Here is a 19,522-nt window from a genome sequence, read left to right as displayed (position 1 = left end):
CGTCTCCTCAGCCACTCATTCGCGCACCCTCTAACCACAATGCGAACCTGAGGCTACACGGAGGGGCACTGTGGAGTTTGTCCTGCTGCTGGACAGAGCCCTTGAGGTGGTGGTGTTTGTGGTGGCAGCGGAATTAGTAAAGGAAACAGATGTGAATTCGTAGTCTTCTTACCTCGTTAAGTTTTTACCTCTGGGACTGTTTACTTTGAGTTAGTGGGAAGCCAGATGGAGAAAACACCCGTGTTTTCCATCTTACACCACTGTTAGCACCGCTTAGTGAATACATTAAAACAAAAATTCAGAGGTGTCGGGTAGCTCAGTGAGTTAAGCATGTGACTCGGGGTTTCAGCTCAGGTCATGAGGTCAAGCCCAATGTCAGGCTCCTGCATCCAGCATCAGGTCTGCTTGAGATCCTCCCGCCCCTCCCCCTGCTCGCGCACGTGCTCTCCCTCCAATACAATTCATTCTTGAATATTGATGATTTCCAGGCACAACTGTCTGCAAAGCGTACGCTGTTGGCCTGAGAGTGCTGCCGAGGCGGCAGGGAGCACAGTGAGGAGACAGGCCTCAAGTGGCCTCAAGTGGCCCCCAGCAGCGCAGCATCAGGTAACCCCGAATCGGAATGAATAGGTTCTGTGGGATTCCTTGGTAACAGCAGACTGCAAGGTGAGGGCAAGGTCTGAACGCAAGCCTGTGCTGCCAAGGCTGAGTCCTGGGTTTCCACACACCCTTGGCGGAGACCTTGTTAGCACTGGAAGCTTGTCCCTACAGAAACCATCGTTGACCCGATTCCAAACTCCTGTCTGAGACTAGTTCTCAAACTTCCTGTCCAAAGTTAAGTGGAAGTTCTTCCCTCTATTCCTCTTTCTGGGAAAGTGGTCATTGATCCCAACCTGACACCGCCCCCGTCCTCCAGAGGCAGCCCCTCACTGGGCACCTCGGGCACCGGCACTTCACGCTACTGCTCCGCAGGGAGGTGAACACGGAGGCAGACTCCTCAAGATCACGGTGCTTATGACCAAAGAAGAAAACGGAAAGAGGCATTACCTGAGCTAACCAACTCACGGGGGCCCTTCCTCCTGAAGCGCTCCTGCTGACTGGTCCACGCGGCCCCGGCTTCTCCGGATTCTGTGGTAGCTGCAGTTAGGGGACGAGTCGAATGGATCAACCACCACCGGCCATCCTGTTGCAGTGGCAGCACGTGTGCTCGTGTGAAAAAAGAGAGTGTTAGCAACGGGCACGAAGGCTCAGAGCGCGTCCTGGGTCCAGCGGGGCGGGGGCAGAGGGTGGAGGCTGGGTCGCCGGGCTCCTCCGTGCCCACCCGCTCTCCTCGCCCACCGGCCGCCGCCCGTGTCTGCTCGTGATCTGTCCCTTCCTGAGAGTTCTGACTCCCGGACATGTGGTCACTGCAGGAAAACAAAGCGACGGTGGGGCGGGGGGGTGGCTATCATTTCAAGACAACCATATGCTTTTAATAAAACTTAAGTCTCATTTTAGACATTTTGAGGGAATGAGTTCTGTTAATACCAAGATCTCTTCGTTCAATAACGTTTGTGCCTACTGTATACGCACACTGGACACGGGTGAGCAAGCCAAGGGGCCACGGAGAACCAAACTATTAAACAGTGATTATAACGGAACCTCAGGGGTGCTGGAATGGAGGCTGGTACAAGACTTCAGGCTCACCGTGCAGGGGCTGAGCCCAGGGGGGCCCTATGCTAGGTAGGAAGTGCAGGGATGTTCCAGAATCTGTGCCACTTCAAAAGAATCTACAATGTGATGAGGCAGTTTTCTTGGGTAGGACATGGGATATTTTCTAGGCAAATAAAATCCTCCCGGTGTAGGAGGAGGTCTGGAGGCCTGAAAGGCCCAGAAGGTTGCTTCCACGTAACAGCATGATCTCCAGAGCCCCACCCCTTCCTAGACACGTCTGCCGGTCCGCCCAGGTCTCAGACACCTGTGGCTGCCACACACAGGTGTGCCCACCCCAGGTGTGACCTGCTGGGATCATGTTGGGGAGAGACCAAGGCCCTCCCTGGAAGGTCCCCCCATCAGCAGCGTGTTCTAGCTGCCAGAAGTCAGAGGGGGCCAAATTTTGTTGCATCCTGTGTGGAAGCTGTCACTAGTCAGTAGGTATTTAGAGAAATGTATACCTGGAAGCATAAAAAACGGGAGGGAGGGAGGGAGGGAGGGAGGGAGGAAGGGAAAGGGAAAGGGAAGGAAGGGCGGGCTAGTCAAGAATACTAAAAATGAGCAAAAAGGGGACTCAAATCAGAAGTCCCTAGGCGAGCCCCCTTTCTCTGTTCAGTCTCCTCATCTGTGAAAATAAAAGTTAGACTCCCCTGCCTGGCATATCTCTTGGTTCTGATATGTGATGCCCTCCTAGCGTACGTACCAGGTCAGCTCCCACCATGTTCCTCGGACGGCTGGGACAGACATCAACCAAATGTGTCGCATAAACACTGAACAAAAGTGTGATGGAAGCACCTGAGGCTAGTAGGGTAGCTTAGGGGTTAGACTGTCCTCACTCAAGTGTGCAGATGTGGAAGGTTCTGTGCACACAGTAACTGGCTCTTTCTTCTCCTGGACTTCTTGTGTTAACAAAAGAGAGCTCACCTCAGAACTGCATTCTCTTTCCTGCGCCCCTCTCTCGGGGTAGACTGCGTTGCCTTAGAAGGCCTCAGGCTGAGAAACACTTGATTAAGCTACAATTAGCAAAATTACACGGCTGAGGAAAAGTAAAAACAAAATGCTCTGGGAAAGGACTCAAGAACTTGAAATAGAAAGACATGGAATTATCTCTATCTGCAAAAAAGATAACTATTTCAGACAAAATATATAGGTATTAGGGAGATGATACTCCTGAATACAGGGGGGCAGCAAGATGACTAGAACTTGGCCACAGCTTGCAACTCTTTAAGATGGATTCTGAGAAAAGGGAGCATGATGCCAAATTTGCACAGCAGCAGCTCCGGGCAAACCTGGGGATGTTTTTATCATTAGGAAGACTAGAATGTTCTAGGCAGTGCTTCACAGTGTCTGCACTCTGGCAAGTGAACCCAGTGGTTTTGTCTTCTGCTCTGCAGCTTCAAACATCTCATCATTTCATGGCCCCACTGACTCTGGGAGTTCTGACCCTTGCTAACTAACCGGCACACTGACTTGTTCATTAGTAAGGGAACACAGATCTGGGGGGTAACAGTACTGGCAAGAATTGTAATAATAGATAATGTTGGGCAGCCCGGGTGGCTCAGCGGTTTAGTGCCACCTTCAGTCCAGGGTGTGATTCTGGGGACTCAGGATCGAGTCCCACATCGGGCTCCCTGCATGGAGTCTGCTTCTCCCTCTGCCTCCCTCTCTCAGTCTCTCGTGAATAAATAAAATATTTAAAAAAATAGATAATGTTATTTAGATGTTGGCCGGGTGCTGTACCACATATGTATATATAGCATTTCCATCACGCCATGTTACAGATGAGGTACAGGGACTTGCACGAGATCACACAGCCACTAATAGGGTCAGGATCAAATCCAGATCTGTTTGGACTCTACAGCCTGTGGTCTTTGCACAACCATGCCTATAACTCCAAATTATGATTGGAAAAGTCCCTGAATACAGAATCGAGAAAAGACATGAAAAATTTCTAGCCACTTTGGGGATACTTCTATCTAGATATTTGGGACCAGGCTTCAAAATTAGAGAGCTAGAGCCTCCATCCACTGCTGTAGCTCACAACCCTCCACCTGCGTTTGCTACTCCATGGTGTAGCCTCAGTTTGTCTTCTTACATTTAGATAATTGGGTAGCCTGGTTAGGTTCTAGCCTGATGCATCTTTGTTGCCTTTATAAGGCATTCCAGACCAACTTCCCAAATTCTAGGACCCTATTTGGTTCCAGGCCCACCTCATACACTGGGTACCAGAATCTGAATCTAATAATGAATCAAAAAAAACCTACAAAAGAAGATAATCTATTTAGGGGGCAAAGGATCATAAGCAATAAAGTACCTACCTCATAACAAGCCACTCCATCCCATTTGTAGGGAAAGGATTCTTAATATAGCAGGTGGTGATGCAACGAAATGTTTGAAACTAGATCCAGGGTTTGTAAGAGATGCAGTTTAAGTATGAAAGACATCTTTACAAAGATCAGAGAGAAACAAAGGAAGGGAAAGAATTCTAAAACAAAATCTTATTTGGCAAACTAAACACATCCAAGAGGAAATCCTCACTTGTTCAGAGAAAAAGACCTTATGATAAATAATGTAAATTTATGTTTGCCCTCGATAAATTATGAACCAGAAACTTGGTGACAAAACGGCAACGATGAGCCGTCCTGATCCAGGGAGTTTAAGGGCCCTTACAGGATGAAGGGACAGAAAGCCAGGTCTGGAAAATCATTTCTCAAAGTAGAAAAAAAAAAACCCAGTTTGAAACTAGAATTTCATCTCCAGAACAGAGGTGGATGCTTATGCTAACAGCATTTGGGATTAGGCCAAAGAAATGCTAGACTATGTACTCTTCCAGGAGAAATTCCGTAACAGTGATTTTCTAGCTTATGATCACAAGACCCCTTACAAGGCAGCCTGGGTGGCTCAGCGGTTTAGCGCCGCCTTTGGCCCAGGGCCTGATCCTGGAGACCCAGGATCAAGTCCCACGTCGGGCTCCCTGCATTGAGCCTGCTTCTCTCTCTGCCTGTGTCTCTGCCTCTCTCTCTCTCTTTCTCTCTCTCTGTGTGTCTCATTAAAAAATAAAAATTTTTTAAAAATGAAAACAATTTAAAAACTGATTCATTTTAAAATTAACCCATTATATATCATTAAAAATATTTTTGTGAAAAATAAGCCTATTTCCTAAAACAAAAATCTCTGGAATGTCTAGCTTAATGGAAGACAGCTGGACTCTCCCATCTACTTCTGCATTCCATCTGTTGCTTTGGATGAACTACGTGAAGAAAATCTTGGTTTCACACAGATACGTATATGGAAAAGGCAGAAGTATCTTAAAATAGCATTTTCAGGTAATTGTGGATATTCTTTGACAGGACACCAAAACTCAACAAGAGATAGGTTCTTAAAATTTAATTGTAACACAGAATCTAAAATCCTAATGAACTTGTTACACTGTTATATTAAAACCACTGGACTATTTTGTACTTTGAATGGATCTTTATGTGTGATTTTGTAGTATCACGGATTGGTCATCTGGAAAATACTGGTTCACTGGACTATACAGATCTTCCAAAATGTTGAAACTTTTTGTCATAATTGTCTCAAAAAGAAAAACATCTATGTTCATTAATAGCACTATCGGAAAAGTCTTCCTGTTGGGAAGCTGTCACGGTCCAGGGGCAGATACAAGGTTTCCAAGATTCCAAGGTTCACTTGAAAAGCCTATTTCATCACTGTCCATAAATACTATTAGTTGTTTTCTGAAAATGACAGGCTCACTTCATTTGAGAAAATGTCCACTGAGTACCCAGTAACGGGTAAGCAGACGCTGCTCTCTCGAGTACTAAGGGCAGCCGGCGAGGAAGGGCCGGCTCCGTGGCCAGCACAGCCACGCAGGCGCCTCCCCGAAGGCGGCCGCCGAGCTCCTGAACGCAGAGCGGGCACGTGCGTTCTCAGGGCAAGCGAGGGGGAGGACTGCTGACTACCTACATGGTCTGCTGTCACTGCCTTCATCTGTGCTGAGGTGACAGCAGCTTTGCTCACAATTCATTTGTCAGATTAATGCAAATACTGACCCAGTGAAAGGGGCAAATAACGTCTAAATATTCTTCTAAGAATAAGGGTGGCTTTATGGACCCCTGGAAGGGCTATCAGGGAGAAGTCCATGGACCACATGTTGAGGACCATGGCCTAGAGTGACACCATGGCTTCTGGCTCATCTAATTTCTAGGCCGACAGGTAGCTCAATGAGGATCAACCTTCAATTTAAGTAAGTCCCTCAACATACGGTCCCTTTTAACCCACAAACCAGACAGATTCAACAAATTCCACTGTGACTTCAGCCCCCTGAAGCCAACACACTCGCCCACTTACCCCGGGCTGCGGTGGGCCACGCTGTGCACAGTCCTGCCCTTGGCTTTTGCCTGCCGTGAGCGGGCTGGGACCCGGCCTGAGCTCCTCGCAGGCCCCGTCGGGCACCTGGACGGTCACGTACTGGGCCAGCTTCTGCACACAGCTGCAGCAGCGTTCCAGCGCCTGCTCCCTGGACACTCCACTGAACTGCACCCGGAACATGCGACTCTTGTTCTATTGGACAAATCCAAAGTTCTCCTCGGTAACCTTCGTCATGTGCTTTCAGTTACCGTGCAGTCTTCTAGGGAGTGCTTCCCTTTGCTCGCAGGGGAAGAAGAGGCATGGATAAAGGAGCAGTTACTCTGGATTGTTCATGTGGGCAGAGAAAAGCCAGTCTTTCTTTTCTTCCCCTTTGGGGGAGCTACTCCTACTATATTCATCTCCTTTAGGGAATTGACAGCAACAAAAACGGAAAAGCCCGTTCCAAAAAGACCAGGAAAGTCACCAGTGACTGCAGTAAAAGATCAATGTTTTGTCTTACTTCGGAATAAAGATTTCATAGCTTCTAATTCCTTAGGTGGAAAATCAGGGCTGGCTCAACAGAATTTCTCTAAAGCCAAGTATATAAAAGAGCAAACTGGGGAGATGGCACATGCAACAGACCAGTGAAGTTGACAGACAAGACAGGAGAACAGGCAGCAGGCAGATGCTGAGCTGGGGAATCTCATACTAGTAATTGGTAGTGCTCTGTATCTGGGAAGAAGCCAGACTACCACACAAATCACACGTTGCCTCTAATTTGCTGTATGAGCTCCATCTCTTGGCAAATCAGCAAATGTGGGAGAGATGCAGTTAACATTGTTAAAGTTTGGCAACTACATCAAACTTATTTGATTGTAAGTTTAAAAACAGAACTACGCTGTACCAGTAACAACAAAAATAAACCCATTATTTTAGTAGAAGTAGCTTCCTGTTTTGCTAGTCTGGTATTCTAACCGGGTCGGCACATTATCAGACACCCGGTTGTATGGTGTGCCTTTGTCCACTTTCTTCTTTAAAGAAATCAGGACACTGGGACACCTGGGGGGCTCAGCAGTTAAGCATCTGCCTTCAGCTCAGGAAGTGACCCTGGAGTCCCGGGATCAAGTCCCGCGTCGGGCTCCCTGCATGGAGCCTGCTTCTCCCTCTGCCTGTATCTCTGCCTGTGTCTCTGCCTCTCTCTCTGTGTCTCTAATGAATAAATAAAATCTTAAAAAGAAAAATCTGGATGCTAACTTAACACAGTGACTTTCCACTTACTAAATACATAAATCACTCTGCTAACGGGAAAATGTTTCCAGCCACGGCTAACAAAATCCTGTAAGCTCCCTCAGGCCAACGTCCCCTGGTTTGCCTGTTCCCAATTTATGCTATTTAAGTTTTTAGATAAAGCCATTAGGCAAAGCCACATATTTAGGTTTCAGTAAACTCTGGGCATGTCCAAGTGATGAGCAGGTATCATGTTTAGAAGAATAGACACTGCTCCCTCTTTGCTGCCACTGTTGGGTTCTCTTCATTTTGTAATTAATTTACTCTTTATCCTAAGTGTAAAATAACCCATTATCACCACCTCTACAACAATGAAAAATATGAAAAGGGAATATTCTAGTATGTACCTATCTTAGGACATATACACACACACACATCCATTGTGGGTTATATATTACTGGATATGCTAGACTATACTACTGTTTGGTAACCTATCAAGAATAAAAATAAAAATATAGTTCATTGCTCTTCATGGCTGAAGAGGATTCCTTTATTAACCTGGCCCCCTGCTGACAAATATTTTAAGTTATTTACAGTCTTTTTCCCTATTATAAACCACAAAGCTTTGGCAGGCGTTCTCACACTATATATCTTTGTACATAAATCTGGCTGGTCCAAAGGTCTTGTGTATTTGGGTACCTAATGCCAAACTGCTCCGGGCCAGACAGTATCAGTTACTTGCATTGACAGTTTATCTGTCTGTACCCTCCAACACTGGAGATTCTTATTCTTTTAAACTTTTTTTAAGATTTCATTTATTTATTCATGAGAGACACAGAAACAAGAGAAGCAGAGACACAGGCAGAGGGAGAAGCAGGCTCCATGCAGGGAGCCCAACGTGGGACTGGATCCCGCGTCCCCAGGATCACACCCTGGGCTGAAGGCGGCGCTAAACCGCTGAGGCACCGGGCTGCCTTCTTTTAAACCTTTTTTACTCTACCAGGTGAACATAGATTTTTTATTGTAGGAATTCATTTCTTTGATTACCAATAAGGTCAAATGTTTTTCTTCCACTTATTGGGCATCTTATATTTTTTCTTTCCTGTATCACCTATTCACTTCCTTAGCCATTTTTCTCTTGGAGGAATAATCCCCAAATTGTCAAGAGTAATTGAAAGCTGATTTTCCTCAAGGAAGAGAAAAGAACTGATAAGAGACCTATACATTCCATTTCTGGTAATTCTATGTATCTCTTTTTTTGTGTGTGATCAGTTGAGCTGTTTTCCTGTTTACAATTAATTAGCTGTTTCAAGCTTACCCTAGTTGAAACTCTATATGGAGACATCTCTGTTAGCTATTCCCATGCTGACTCTGTTATTATCCAACCTCTGATATGCAGTCACATTAAAAATTGTACCTTGGAGCTGGATGGAAAGCTGTACATTAGAAACAGACAATTAAGAGTATCAATGGCAAAGATCTCGGGCCACTCGTGTAAGTCTAGAGGTATCTATATGTGAGTATGCATAAGAAGGAGTCTGGACAGTTAGGGTTTCTTTAGAATGTAGTTCCAAGAATGACAGGGTATGCTGTATGCGTGCGTGATAGCCTAACTGAAGCCTTGCTGCGTGTTTGTTTCTGTAAAATTGAACTTATTATCTGAAGCCAGAAATATCACCTCAGTGCATGTGGACCCAAGATAAAACTGAGGTACATCAGGAAAAAAAATGTGACAATGAGCTACATCGCCATCCCACATCCTCAATGCCATAGGGCACCACAATGGAAAAGCTGCCACTGGGTTCACAAGAAGGACTCCTAGGTTGAAAATCTTGATAAGATTTATGCTTATGCCTTATATAAAAGTGAGAAAGGGCTCCTTGTGGTGAAATGAGAAGTTTTCAAGTATATACCAACAGCCATGAACTGACCTAAATATACAGTCTATTATCTAAGGAGATTAGCTCAGAATTACTGTATTTTAAGTGATGGTTTATATACTAGATTGTTCTCCCTTATTCCAGAACACTTAATTTCAAGTTATTACACAAGCAGAAAACCCCCTTCACATGGATGCCTTGAGGAAATAAAAATTAAGGCTGAGGGCTTGCCTCTTGACACTTATCTTCATGTACTCACAAGAAAGTCAGGCTCTGCCTTCTGGAAACCTTCATGCCCAGTAAATTCTGACTCACAGGTATGAACAGCATCTCCCTTTGGAGATTCTTGAGCTGCAGGCTCTATGTTTGACAGTCTCAGCACACGTGCAAGACGTGGGCCTGGTTAGCACCACGTGGGAGGAGAGCCATGGAGATACAAGGCCTCACCAACCTGCTGGGGTTTCCTGCTCAGTTTAGATTCATTGCCCAGACCCGTATGAAGTTTCCCATCACCACTGGGACCCCAACTGAAGTAGTTTCCCCCACAACAGGTAAAGAATAGGAAGGGGAGGGGAGTACAGAAAAAGGACTTAATGAGAGAAGGGGCTTCAACACTTTCTTCGATTCTTTACTTTGAAACTAAGAGGACAGACTCCAAGCCTAGACCAGACAAAATCATGAAAACAGATTTGAGTGAGTTATTGGGGGTAAAGAGGATGTTTTTGTTCACTCCTTTAAACCAAAGTCCCTTCAGATAGGTAAGTAAATGTGGACTGTTAGCTGATCAGCCTGGACATTTTGATCAGAATTATTGAAAAAAAGGAAGCCCAATCTGCAAATAGGCACGACTTAAACAATCTATTTATTTCATCCAGAGAGAAAATAAATATAATCTTTTAGTTACCCACAGATTTTAACTATATTAAATTGCTGTCGGGCAGCCCTGGTGGCTCAGCAGTTTAGCATCGCCTTCGGCCCAGGGCGTGATCCTGGAGACCCCATATCGAGCCCCATGTCCGGCTCCCTGCATGGAACCTGTTTCTCCCTCTGCCTCTGCTCTCTCTGGGTCTTTCAGGAGTAAATAAATAAAACCTTTTTAAATAAATAAATAAATAAATTGCTGTTAACAATAAAAACCTTATTTCAAAATACTTCTTCCATTTGTCAACTTAACAATGGCGTTTGTTACATAATACTTGGTTAACTAAAAGCTACCCAAGGCAAGAAACACCAAAGATACCAAAGTATCTGTTGGTTCAACATTAATATGTTAAGTCAATAGATCACAAAAAGGAAAAAAAAATGATCTTGATAAGAGGTCAAAAAGCTTTTGATAAATCAATTTGATATGTAATCCTGATAAAATATTAATAAATAAACTTTAACTGAAAGAATATCTCCCTTACATGGTAAAGAATATCCATACAACAGCTAGAAATGTTTTAATATCTAAATACTACTTTGCATTCAAGTCAGCAAGAGGTCAAGGATGACGCTGTAACCATAAAATTAGTGTTCTGAAAAGGTCTAGGTAATTCAGTAGGGTGAGAAAAGTAATAAGTCGAAACTACTGGAAATAAATAAAATTGTCACTGTACATTATAAAATCACTTTCCTAGAAAGTAAAAAATTAACAAATCAAGAGTTAATGAAAGTTCAGTAAGGAAGCCAAGTTTTAATTAATTCAGAAAAATTCTAATAAGCAGCTAAAAATATCTTTGGGCTAAAGAATATCATTCACAGTAACACTGAGAAAAAGGTTCCTAACCTGTAATATTTATAAATATTTATATATAAATATATATATATTTTATGCATATATAACTATATATAAACTACAAAGTTACATAAATATGTATTTCTACATAGCATGTAACCTGTACATGTATATAACATGTAATCTCTATACATATTCTGTCTAAATACTTTTTTTTTCTGTCTAAATACTTTGAAGAGGAAAATAAGGCAAAATCAGTACGTAGGTGATTCAAAGAAATACAGATGGCTAACTAACCCACAAAACAAGCTCATTTTCATTAGTTACCAAAGAAATGCAAATTAAAGGAAGATGCTCATTTCTGCCAATAAGATTGGAAGCTACCTTTTAAATTTAAATTATATCCCCCTATTGGGAAGAATTTGGGTAAATGAGCATTCTTACACATCACTAGTGTTGAAGAAATAGGCAACCTATAGAGAGGACAGATATACAAAATAAATACACATACTTCCAGGACTCTCAAGAACCCTGTAAAAAAACCTTTACAAAAATCAAAACATTTTTTTAATAGTGAAAACTTGGGAATTAGTTAGCTGAATCATGGTACATCCAAAATAAAATGCTATGTAGCCACGAAGAATCACATTTTCAAAGACTAAGAAATGACTCGGGATATGTTCCTGATGTAATGTTACGTGACAGGAGAGTAGGAGGATACAAAGCACTCTTTATACGACATCCCAAGTGTATAAATTATCTTTATGGTAGACACTGTTCATTGCCTTGAGCTGATACACACAAGAGGCTGGAAAAGCCAAACGCTCATTTTGCTAATGTTAGCAGATTGGGATTGGCCACATTACACTGTTCTGCTCCATGAGACATAAGAAGACATATTCTAGGGGTTGTAGAAGGTGGAAGAAAGCCTTATAGAAAAGTTTATGCTTTCCTTACGAAAGGGACAGATGAAGCTGGTTTTCCTTGAACAGAAATTCAACAGAGCAACAGCAGCCATTCTGTAAATGTGAAGGGAGAGGCTGGGGGAATTGCAAAGATGTTGACCTTGGCAGTATGAAATTGCTGAGCCAATACTAGCAACTGCCTGTTTCTGGTGAAAAAAAATAAACCCCTAATTTTGGGGGCCATTATGCCTGGACTTTCTGTCCCATGCATTTGAATGCTATCCTAACTGCTAGAGTATTTATGCCAAGTAACAACTTTAAAATGTTATAATGCTTAATTTTTGAGTGGCCAAATTATGCTTGGTTTTTATTTTGCTCTTTACAGTTAAAAATTTTAATAGTAATATATATCAGGAAAAATTAAAACTCAACTATTAGACATATGGCATGGTATAACCTTTAAAAGACATATATAGTGAGTAAGAGGTAAGGGGTGCTGACCTCTGTACAGTTGAAAGTCCAAGTATGACTTGTGACTCCCCACAAAACTTAGCTACTAGTAATCTATTACTGACAGGAAGCTTTACCAGTAACACAGTCAATCAACATGCTTTGTATGTTACCTGTGTTATATGTATATGTATGTTGTATGTATTCCTACAATGAAGTAAGCTACAGAGAATGTTAAGAAAATCATAAGGAAGAGCAAATACATGTACAGTACTGTACAGTATCTAAAAAAATCTGTGTATAAGCAGACTTACAAGTTCAAACTGCTATTGTTCTGGCATGATACAGTCCAGGGCTCAAGTCAGAAGACCAGTGGGTGGCCCAGTTCTCTGACAGCTAGTTATACCCTGGACTAGTGGTGGAAGTCACAGTTCATTCCCTAATGCATAAAACGAAAACAGAAACTCCTGAAAATGTGCAACGGGGTTTTTGAGTATGTGCTCTAGATCCCTTTGGCAGTCTGGCAAAACCAGCAGATCACTTCTCAAAACAACCTTTTTAATCACATAAAACACATTAGATTGTAAAGGAAGGAAACCAATTATCTTGAAACAGTCTACCACAATATTACAACACTAATTTGTGAACTAACAACATATATGCTTTATTAACATATGCAATAAAGAGATCTAGCAGCAGGTCTAATCTGGCAGTGACACTGTCAGCATGGCTGACATTGAAGCTATCTGAAACTGTGATGTGGTATGAAAGTAGCTGATTTCTATTGGTGCAAAGGTCTAATATGACTCTGTCTAAGGCCTAGGTTCATAATTGAAGGAAATGATAAATTTCAATTAGAAGTCAGTGAAAAGCCATGCAGTTCATTGTCCCCTGAATCCTTTAAGGACTCTTTGGAGGGTCTGTGGACCCCAGGCTAAGACCGCTCTATTAGATGCTCTCTATTAGATCCTCTTCCAAGAGGTCTATGAACTCTTGGAAGAGGATCTCAGTCTATGAACCCACAAAAATTTGGCATCTTTCACCTAAATTTCAATGTTATTTACTCAGTAAATGTTAATAGGTTAGTTTTTTACAGTCTATGAACCCACAAAAATTTGGCATCTTTCACCTAAATTTCAATGTTATTTACTCAGTAAATGTTAATAGGTTAGTTTTTTACAGTTATTTCTGAAAGAAAATAATCCAGGTGATTAGTCTGTATGTTTCTTTGATGAGGATCATTCTCTATGTTTAATGCAGCTAGAAAGCAAATAAAAGGGACATTTTTTAATATTAAAGAGGGAAAATGAAAAGATATATTCAGTAAAGCATTCGGAAATAGTAAGACAAACACTGACCCACCCCCCGCCCTGCTCCCAGCGTGTGCCTGGGGATGGAGAATGGTTGAGCCACCCTGTCAGAGGGGCACTGACAGATCTATCAAAGCTCTGGCTCCTTACCCATGAGGCTTCTGCCTCTCTACAGTCCTCCTTCCATGTTCTGCCCATAGTGCAAACCTTTCTTAAACATACGTAATCTTCCAGGTTCCATTTCACCTGCAAAGAGAAGCTCCCATACCTCCCTCTCCCCCTCCCAGTCTGCACTGCCCCCGCCACTGTGCACACTTAGAAGATGAGAAGGGTATGAGCATTTGCTTAAAACAGTTGGCCTCTTGCCTTTATCGTTGTTCCAAACAATAGACAATCCATGCGTCTCACAATCTTCAACCAGTTCTTGCTACCAATGAGTGAAAAGCCTTCCTGAAACAACACAATTAAACACAATTAGCTATAGAAGCAAAAAGGGACATGAAGAATAGCTCTGGTGCAGCTGCCTCCTATTAGAAAGTTGTGCATGTATTCTGAAATTAAGCACAGTAGAAATGATTCAACCTCACCCACTGCCAACGATGACCCTTCCAGTAAGTCCCCGTGTCCCAGGGCTCTTCCTGCCTGATCCACAGTAAGAGCCTCAGCTTTTATTGCTTGATATTTTCATCTTGAAAATAAAATATTAAAGATAGTAAATGTCCACAGTCATATTTGCTATAAAGTACATTTTAGAGGGGTGTCTGAGTGGCTCAGTTGGTTAAGCGTCTGCCTTCAGCTCAGGTCATGATCCCAGGGTCCTGGGATCGAGCCCCACATTGAGCTCCCTGCTCAGTGGGGAGTCTGCTTCTCCCTCTGTCCTTCACCCCGTGAGCTTGTGCTCTCTCTCTCTCACTTTCTTTCTCTCTCAAATGAATAAGATCTCAAAAAAAATTTAAAAATGAATTTCTAGAATTTGCCAAAATATGAGCCTATATTCCTGAAAGCTAAGGGTTTCCAATACACTAATTTATTAAATTATCTGACACATCTATCTACAAAGCAAGAGTTCTCTTCATGAGAAACTTATTTTTAGATTTGATGAATGGAAAAATTGAAGCAACTTGTTTTTGGATACTGAATGTCTAGTTCTTCATTTCAATCTGATAAACAAAATAGGCAAAGAGGGCAGTAGAGGGCACACTAGTCTCAAAAGAGAGAGCAGCTAGATCCTAATGGCAGAAAGATGAACTTTTTCTGCAGCTTATTAATAATACAGTAAATAGAATTGACTGTTTAGGCATTGCGTTCGCTCCTCAGCTCCAATTATGTTGTCAGTGGATTTCCCCAGTTAAGAAGCCCAGTAGTGAGACCGTTCTTGGCATTCAGTAAAGCTGATCCTGGGAACTGAAAGAATGGTGGTGTACAAATCCTGCCTGCACACCGCCTGCCTGCCTTGTACTGTTCATGTACCACAGCGAGGGAAGGCTGCCCAAGGGATCCGAGGAGATATCAGAGAAAACTCCAACTCTGGGAAAACAGAAGAAAAGGTCGTCGCTTACAAGTGTGAACCCTCACGGCGTGTCTCTTCCCAAATCTATACATAGAGAAACCACAACTTCCAGACAAATTTAGAGCCTGGAAAAACTGGATGTTAATTCCTTAGTGTTTTCATTTAAAAAAGAAAAAAGAAAGTCACTTCTAAAATGTGGATTCTAAGAGTTTCATCAGTAGTGGTAGGATTTCTTTTATTTTTAATGAAAAAACAAGTTAGGCAAACCATCTGTGATTTCTTCTTAAAACTCTCTGAATTAGCAAAAAAGAAATGTGTTTACTATTAGATCCCAAACATGCAGACACTGTAGTATGAAATGGCAGTATGCGAGGACCCTGAAACTCATACCAAGTACAAACTGGTACAACTATTTTTTCTTTTCTTTTCTTTTTTAGTAGGCTCTATGCCCAGTGTGGAGCCCAATATGGGGCTTGAACCCAATGCGGGGCTTGAACTCACAACACTGACATCAAGACCTGAGCAGAGATCAAGAATGGGACACTTAACTGACTGAACCACCCAGATGCCCCCAAACTGCTACAACTCCTACGGAGGGTAATTTGGCAGTATCAGAATTACAAATGCAATACTTTTTAATCAGGCAACTCCATCCTGGGAATTCATTTCACAGATCAGCCTGCACACATGTGAAGTGATGCATAGACAAGGTTAAGCATTTCTGCATTCTTAACAGTAAAAGACTGGAAACAATTCAAGCACACATCAACAGTGGACTAGTGAAATAAAATATGGTACTCTTTACAACAGTGTACAACTGTAAAAAATAGTAAATGCTGTTCAGTAGAAATATAATTTGAGCCACATATATAATTTTTAATTTTCTAATAGCCACATTTTAAAAACAAAAAGAAGTTGGTAAAATTTTAGTATTTTATTTAACTTCTATGTAAAAAGGCATTATTATTTCAACATATAAACACCGTAAAACATTAAGGTAGTGTAAAAAAAGAGAATGCAAACTAAGTCTCTGAACCCCAATGTGTTTTACACTTATACCACATCTCAATTTGGACACTGTATTTTTTGATGGTTAAAGTGAATAACCAAAACAATAACAATAACTAAAACAAATACCAAAACAATAACGTCTAATGGGAACGTTACTGCTAGCATTTTACACTGCTACCGTTTTAAAATCTACATTTAAATTAAATTTAAAGTTCTTGGTTTTAGTCTGCCAGCCACATTTCGAGTGTTCAGTAGCCAGCCCGTTGCTATCTTCTCAGTGTGGTTCTGTACGAATTGATCTCTATGGTGTATTGTTCAGCAAAAAGCAAGCTACAGAACAATGTCCATAATATACTACTTTCTGCATAAGGGAGGACACATGCAATGTATATTCTTATTATTTGTTTATATTTACATTAAAAAGAAACTAGAAGGATTAGTACACATGAGACTAATAAAAATAGCTATCTGTAGGGAGTGGGAGTGAACAGTGCAGATGGGGGTAGGAGATGGAGTAAGATTTTTTGTTGTCCTCCACAAACACTGCTGCTCCCACATGGTGCCGCCTCGGTGAATGGCGTCACATACACCTGCCCGACACCCAAGAGATCACGGGCCATCATGCTCGACTCCTTTCCTCACTCCTTCAACACTAAGAAATCTTCAGCCTTGGAGATCCCACCCCCAAACGGCTTCTCCACCTAACCATTCTCCCCATGTACACTGCCACTGCTGCATCAGGCCCCCGCTGGCTGTCCCCAGAATTCCCGCACTATCCTTGGAACTGATTCCCCTTCCCCCAGGCCCAATTTCTCCATCTATCTGAGCTACCACCCGAGCAGTCTTTGTAAAACAAAAATCAGATGAAGTCACTCCCTTTTGATGCCACCATCTCATCATCCTCTCCCTCACCCCCCCACAAGAAACACCTGCGGGATAGAGTTCAGATTCCTTGATGCATATAAATTTCTAACACTTGGCTTCTCTGCCTTTCATGCATGATTATTTCCTTCGACTCCCATATAAATGCTGTATTAGAGGCATATAAAACTCCCTGCAGTTCTGCAAATGTGCCAAGCTCCTCACACCTGGATTTTGTCGTACAGCTCATTCCTGAAATGGCTTCCTTTTTCACTGACTTTTGAAAACCCAGCTTTATTTCAACCATTCACTACAAGACAAAGTTGGCTGACCTCTTGGAATTCTGTGCTCTCACAGGATCTTTTACTTATCTCATAACTGGCAACATTTCATAGAGTGAAGACAAATCCCTGGGCAGGCAAACAGGTTCTAGAATGTGTCTTACTACTCCTTGAAACCCCAGCAACTAGCACAATGTTTAGCAATTGCTAATGGATCCGCCCCAGCAGCCGCTCATTTAGGACTCTGTGCAGTGGCCACGTGGGGAAAGGTGTGGTCTCCTCCCTGAGGGCATCTCTCACTCTCTCTTTTTTAATTTGACAGAGAGAACAAGCAAGCACAAGCAGCAGGACTAGCCGAGGCAGAGGCAGAGGGAGAGGGAGAAGAAGACTCCCCTCTGAGCAGGGAGCCCCATGTAGGGCTCTATCTCAGGACCCTGGGATCATGACCTGAGCCAGTCAGATGCTTCACTGCTTCACCTTCACCGACAGAGCCACCCATATGCCCCCTGGCAGCATCTCTTATTTGAGCCATGTTAAGGCTTCTATTCATCAATTTGTCTAAACCATTTGCCTTAGAACCTTGTATATCTCTTCTCTGCCTCTTTCCTGGACGTTTTGCCTAATTAACTTCTAATCATTATTCATTTTATCCCTAATCTCACTTGGGTTACCTATTAGACTTCCCCACAGTGCTCAAAGCATCTATCACAGTTGGTGTGTCTGCAGGGCTTATGTGCTTTACATCTGGCTTTCCCCTCGATGACAAGCCACATGCAGGCAGGGGCTATGTGTGTGTGTGTGTGTGTGTGTGTGTGTATGTATGTATGTGTGTATATATATATCACCTATTATAGTGTTTGACACTAGAAGATGCTTCAGTAAGTTTTCAATAAATGAAAGAATGAAGTTCTTTACTAAAATTAACATTTCATGGCAGTACTTCTTGGGAACAGTGAGGCTCATACATTTATTACCTGGCCAATGATGCAGAACATCTTACTTTTGACTTATACTAATCTTGTTGAAGATTCAGAAAGCTTTATCATCCTAATGTTTCGGGATTTAGTAAAGAAGTGTACCTAACCACTTGCCATTAATATATTCCTAGATTTTTAATAATTCATCTGTCTCTGAAAATCTACCTCTTTGAATCTCCTTTAAGGCCTATGCATCTGGTGAATTCTGTTTAGCTCAATTGCTCCTCTATGCAGAGTCTCCTGACTTCATACCAGTCACTACTAAAAATTCACTTACCATCCCTGAGCTCCTACTATGGCTGAGCACTGCTACAGGTTAAAAAAAGTCGCAAAAGCTGCCCAAGGGTAGGGGAGAAGACATCCGAATCCCCTGGGAGTTCGCCCCCCTCATGCTCAGGATACTGTTTTTCTCACCCAGCCAAAAATCACTGATGAGAGTATGAGATATGCCTTCACAGTGCTGGGCTGGAAAATGGTTAGGAATTAACAGTACAGGGTAGGAAGGGAAAGAGAGAGGAATATTCTGGAAAATGCCAAATTTACCATCAGACTAAAGAATAAGAGCCAAGAAGCCATGTCTCAGAAAGAGGTATGTGAAAGTTACGGGGAGCAAGACTGTCATGTAAATAGTTGAGGGTCTCAGGTGATGTACAGGGATGGAGTGACAGTAAGACTTATGAAGTGCACAGAATTCAGCAGGTGGGAGGTGCTATCATGTCTGTGTTCACATCTGTCATTCTACCTCAATCTCCTCCTGGATCCCACTTTATTTTTATTTATTTTTAAAAGATTTTACTTATTTATTCATAAGAGACACAGAGAGAAAGAAAGGCAGAGACACAGGCAGAGGGAGAAGCAGGCTCCATGCAGGGAGCCCAATGTGGGACTCGATCCCAGGTCTCCAGGATCACGCCCTGGGCTGAAGGCAGGCGCTAAACCGCTGAGCCACCCAGGGATCCCCTGGATCCCACTTTATTGCAAACTCCATGAGCAAGAACTGTGTTGCATCCATCTTTGTATCTTGCATATCTGTTGAATTAAAAAGGAATGCAGATCTCTGATCCCTGCCCCCACTCCTCCATATCCTCTGGGCCACGTCCTCTGATCATGCTGTGGACCGTCCCCTCCTGCTGTCCAGCTCCAGCACAGTCTCCCTGAGGTACACTGGCACAAATGCCACATGATTCTAAGAGGCCCCACACCACACTCATATATATGTATAAACAGTCCTGCAAGTTCTGGTTTTCAAGTATTATAAATTACAAAGTTATTTCTAGATTTTAGCTATCCACGTTCTCCTTGGTCTCTATTATTATAAATAATCAACAGTTATCAGAAAGAAAGCCATCTA

At 42.6% G+C, this 19,522-nt stretch overlaps 1 protein-coding gene across 2 annotated transcripts in view; it reads right to left on the bottom strand.

Moving 5' to 3' along the window:
- REC114 (REC114 meiotic recombination protein) overlaps nt 1-19,522 on the bottom strand; it is a 102,833-nt gene that overhangs the window by 1,891 nt on the left and 81,420 nt on the right. Inside the window, exons 3-5 of one of the 2 annotated variants that reach the window (XM_072809546.1) lie at nt 13,898-13,981; nt 6,043-6,255; nt 1,048-1,183 (exon numbers count right to left, since the gene is read on the bottom strand). In XM_072809546.1, coding sequence (XP_072665647.1) covers nt 1,048-1,183; nt 6,043-6,255; nt 13,898-13,981 — 433 coding nt within the window. The remainder of the gene's footprint in view (nt 1-1,047; nt 1,184-6,042; nt 6,256-13,897; nt 13,982-19,522) is intronic. The other variant, XM_072809545.1, reaches the window with a different exon arrangement.

Source organism: Canis lupus, chromosome 32 (assembly GCF_048164855.1).
Source record: "Canis lupus baileyi chromosome 32, mCanLup2.hap1, whole genome shotgun sequence".
NCBI classification, from domain to species: Eukaryota; Metazoa; Chordata; class Mammalia; order Carnivora; family Canidae; genus Canis; species Canis lupus.
The sequence above is the reverse complement of the archived record's forward strand: the minus strand, read 5'-3'. Positions and strand labels throughout refer to the sequence as shown.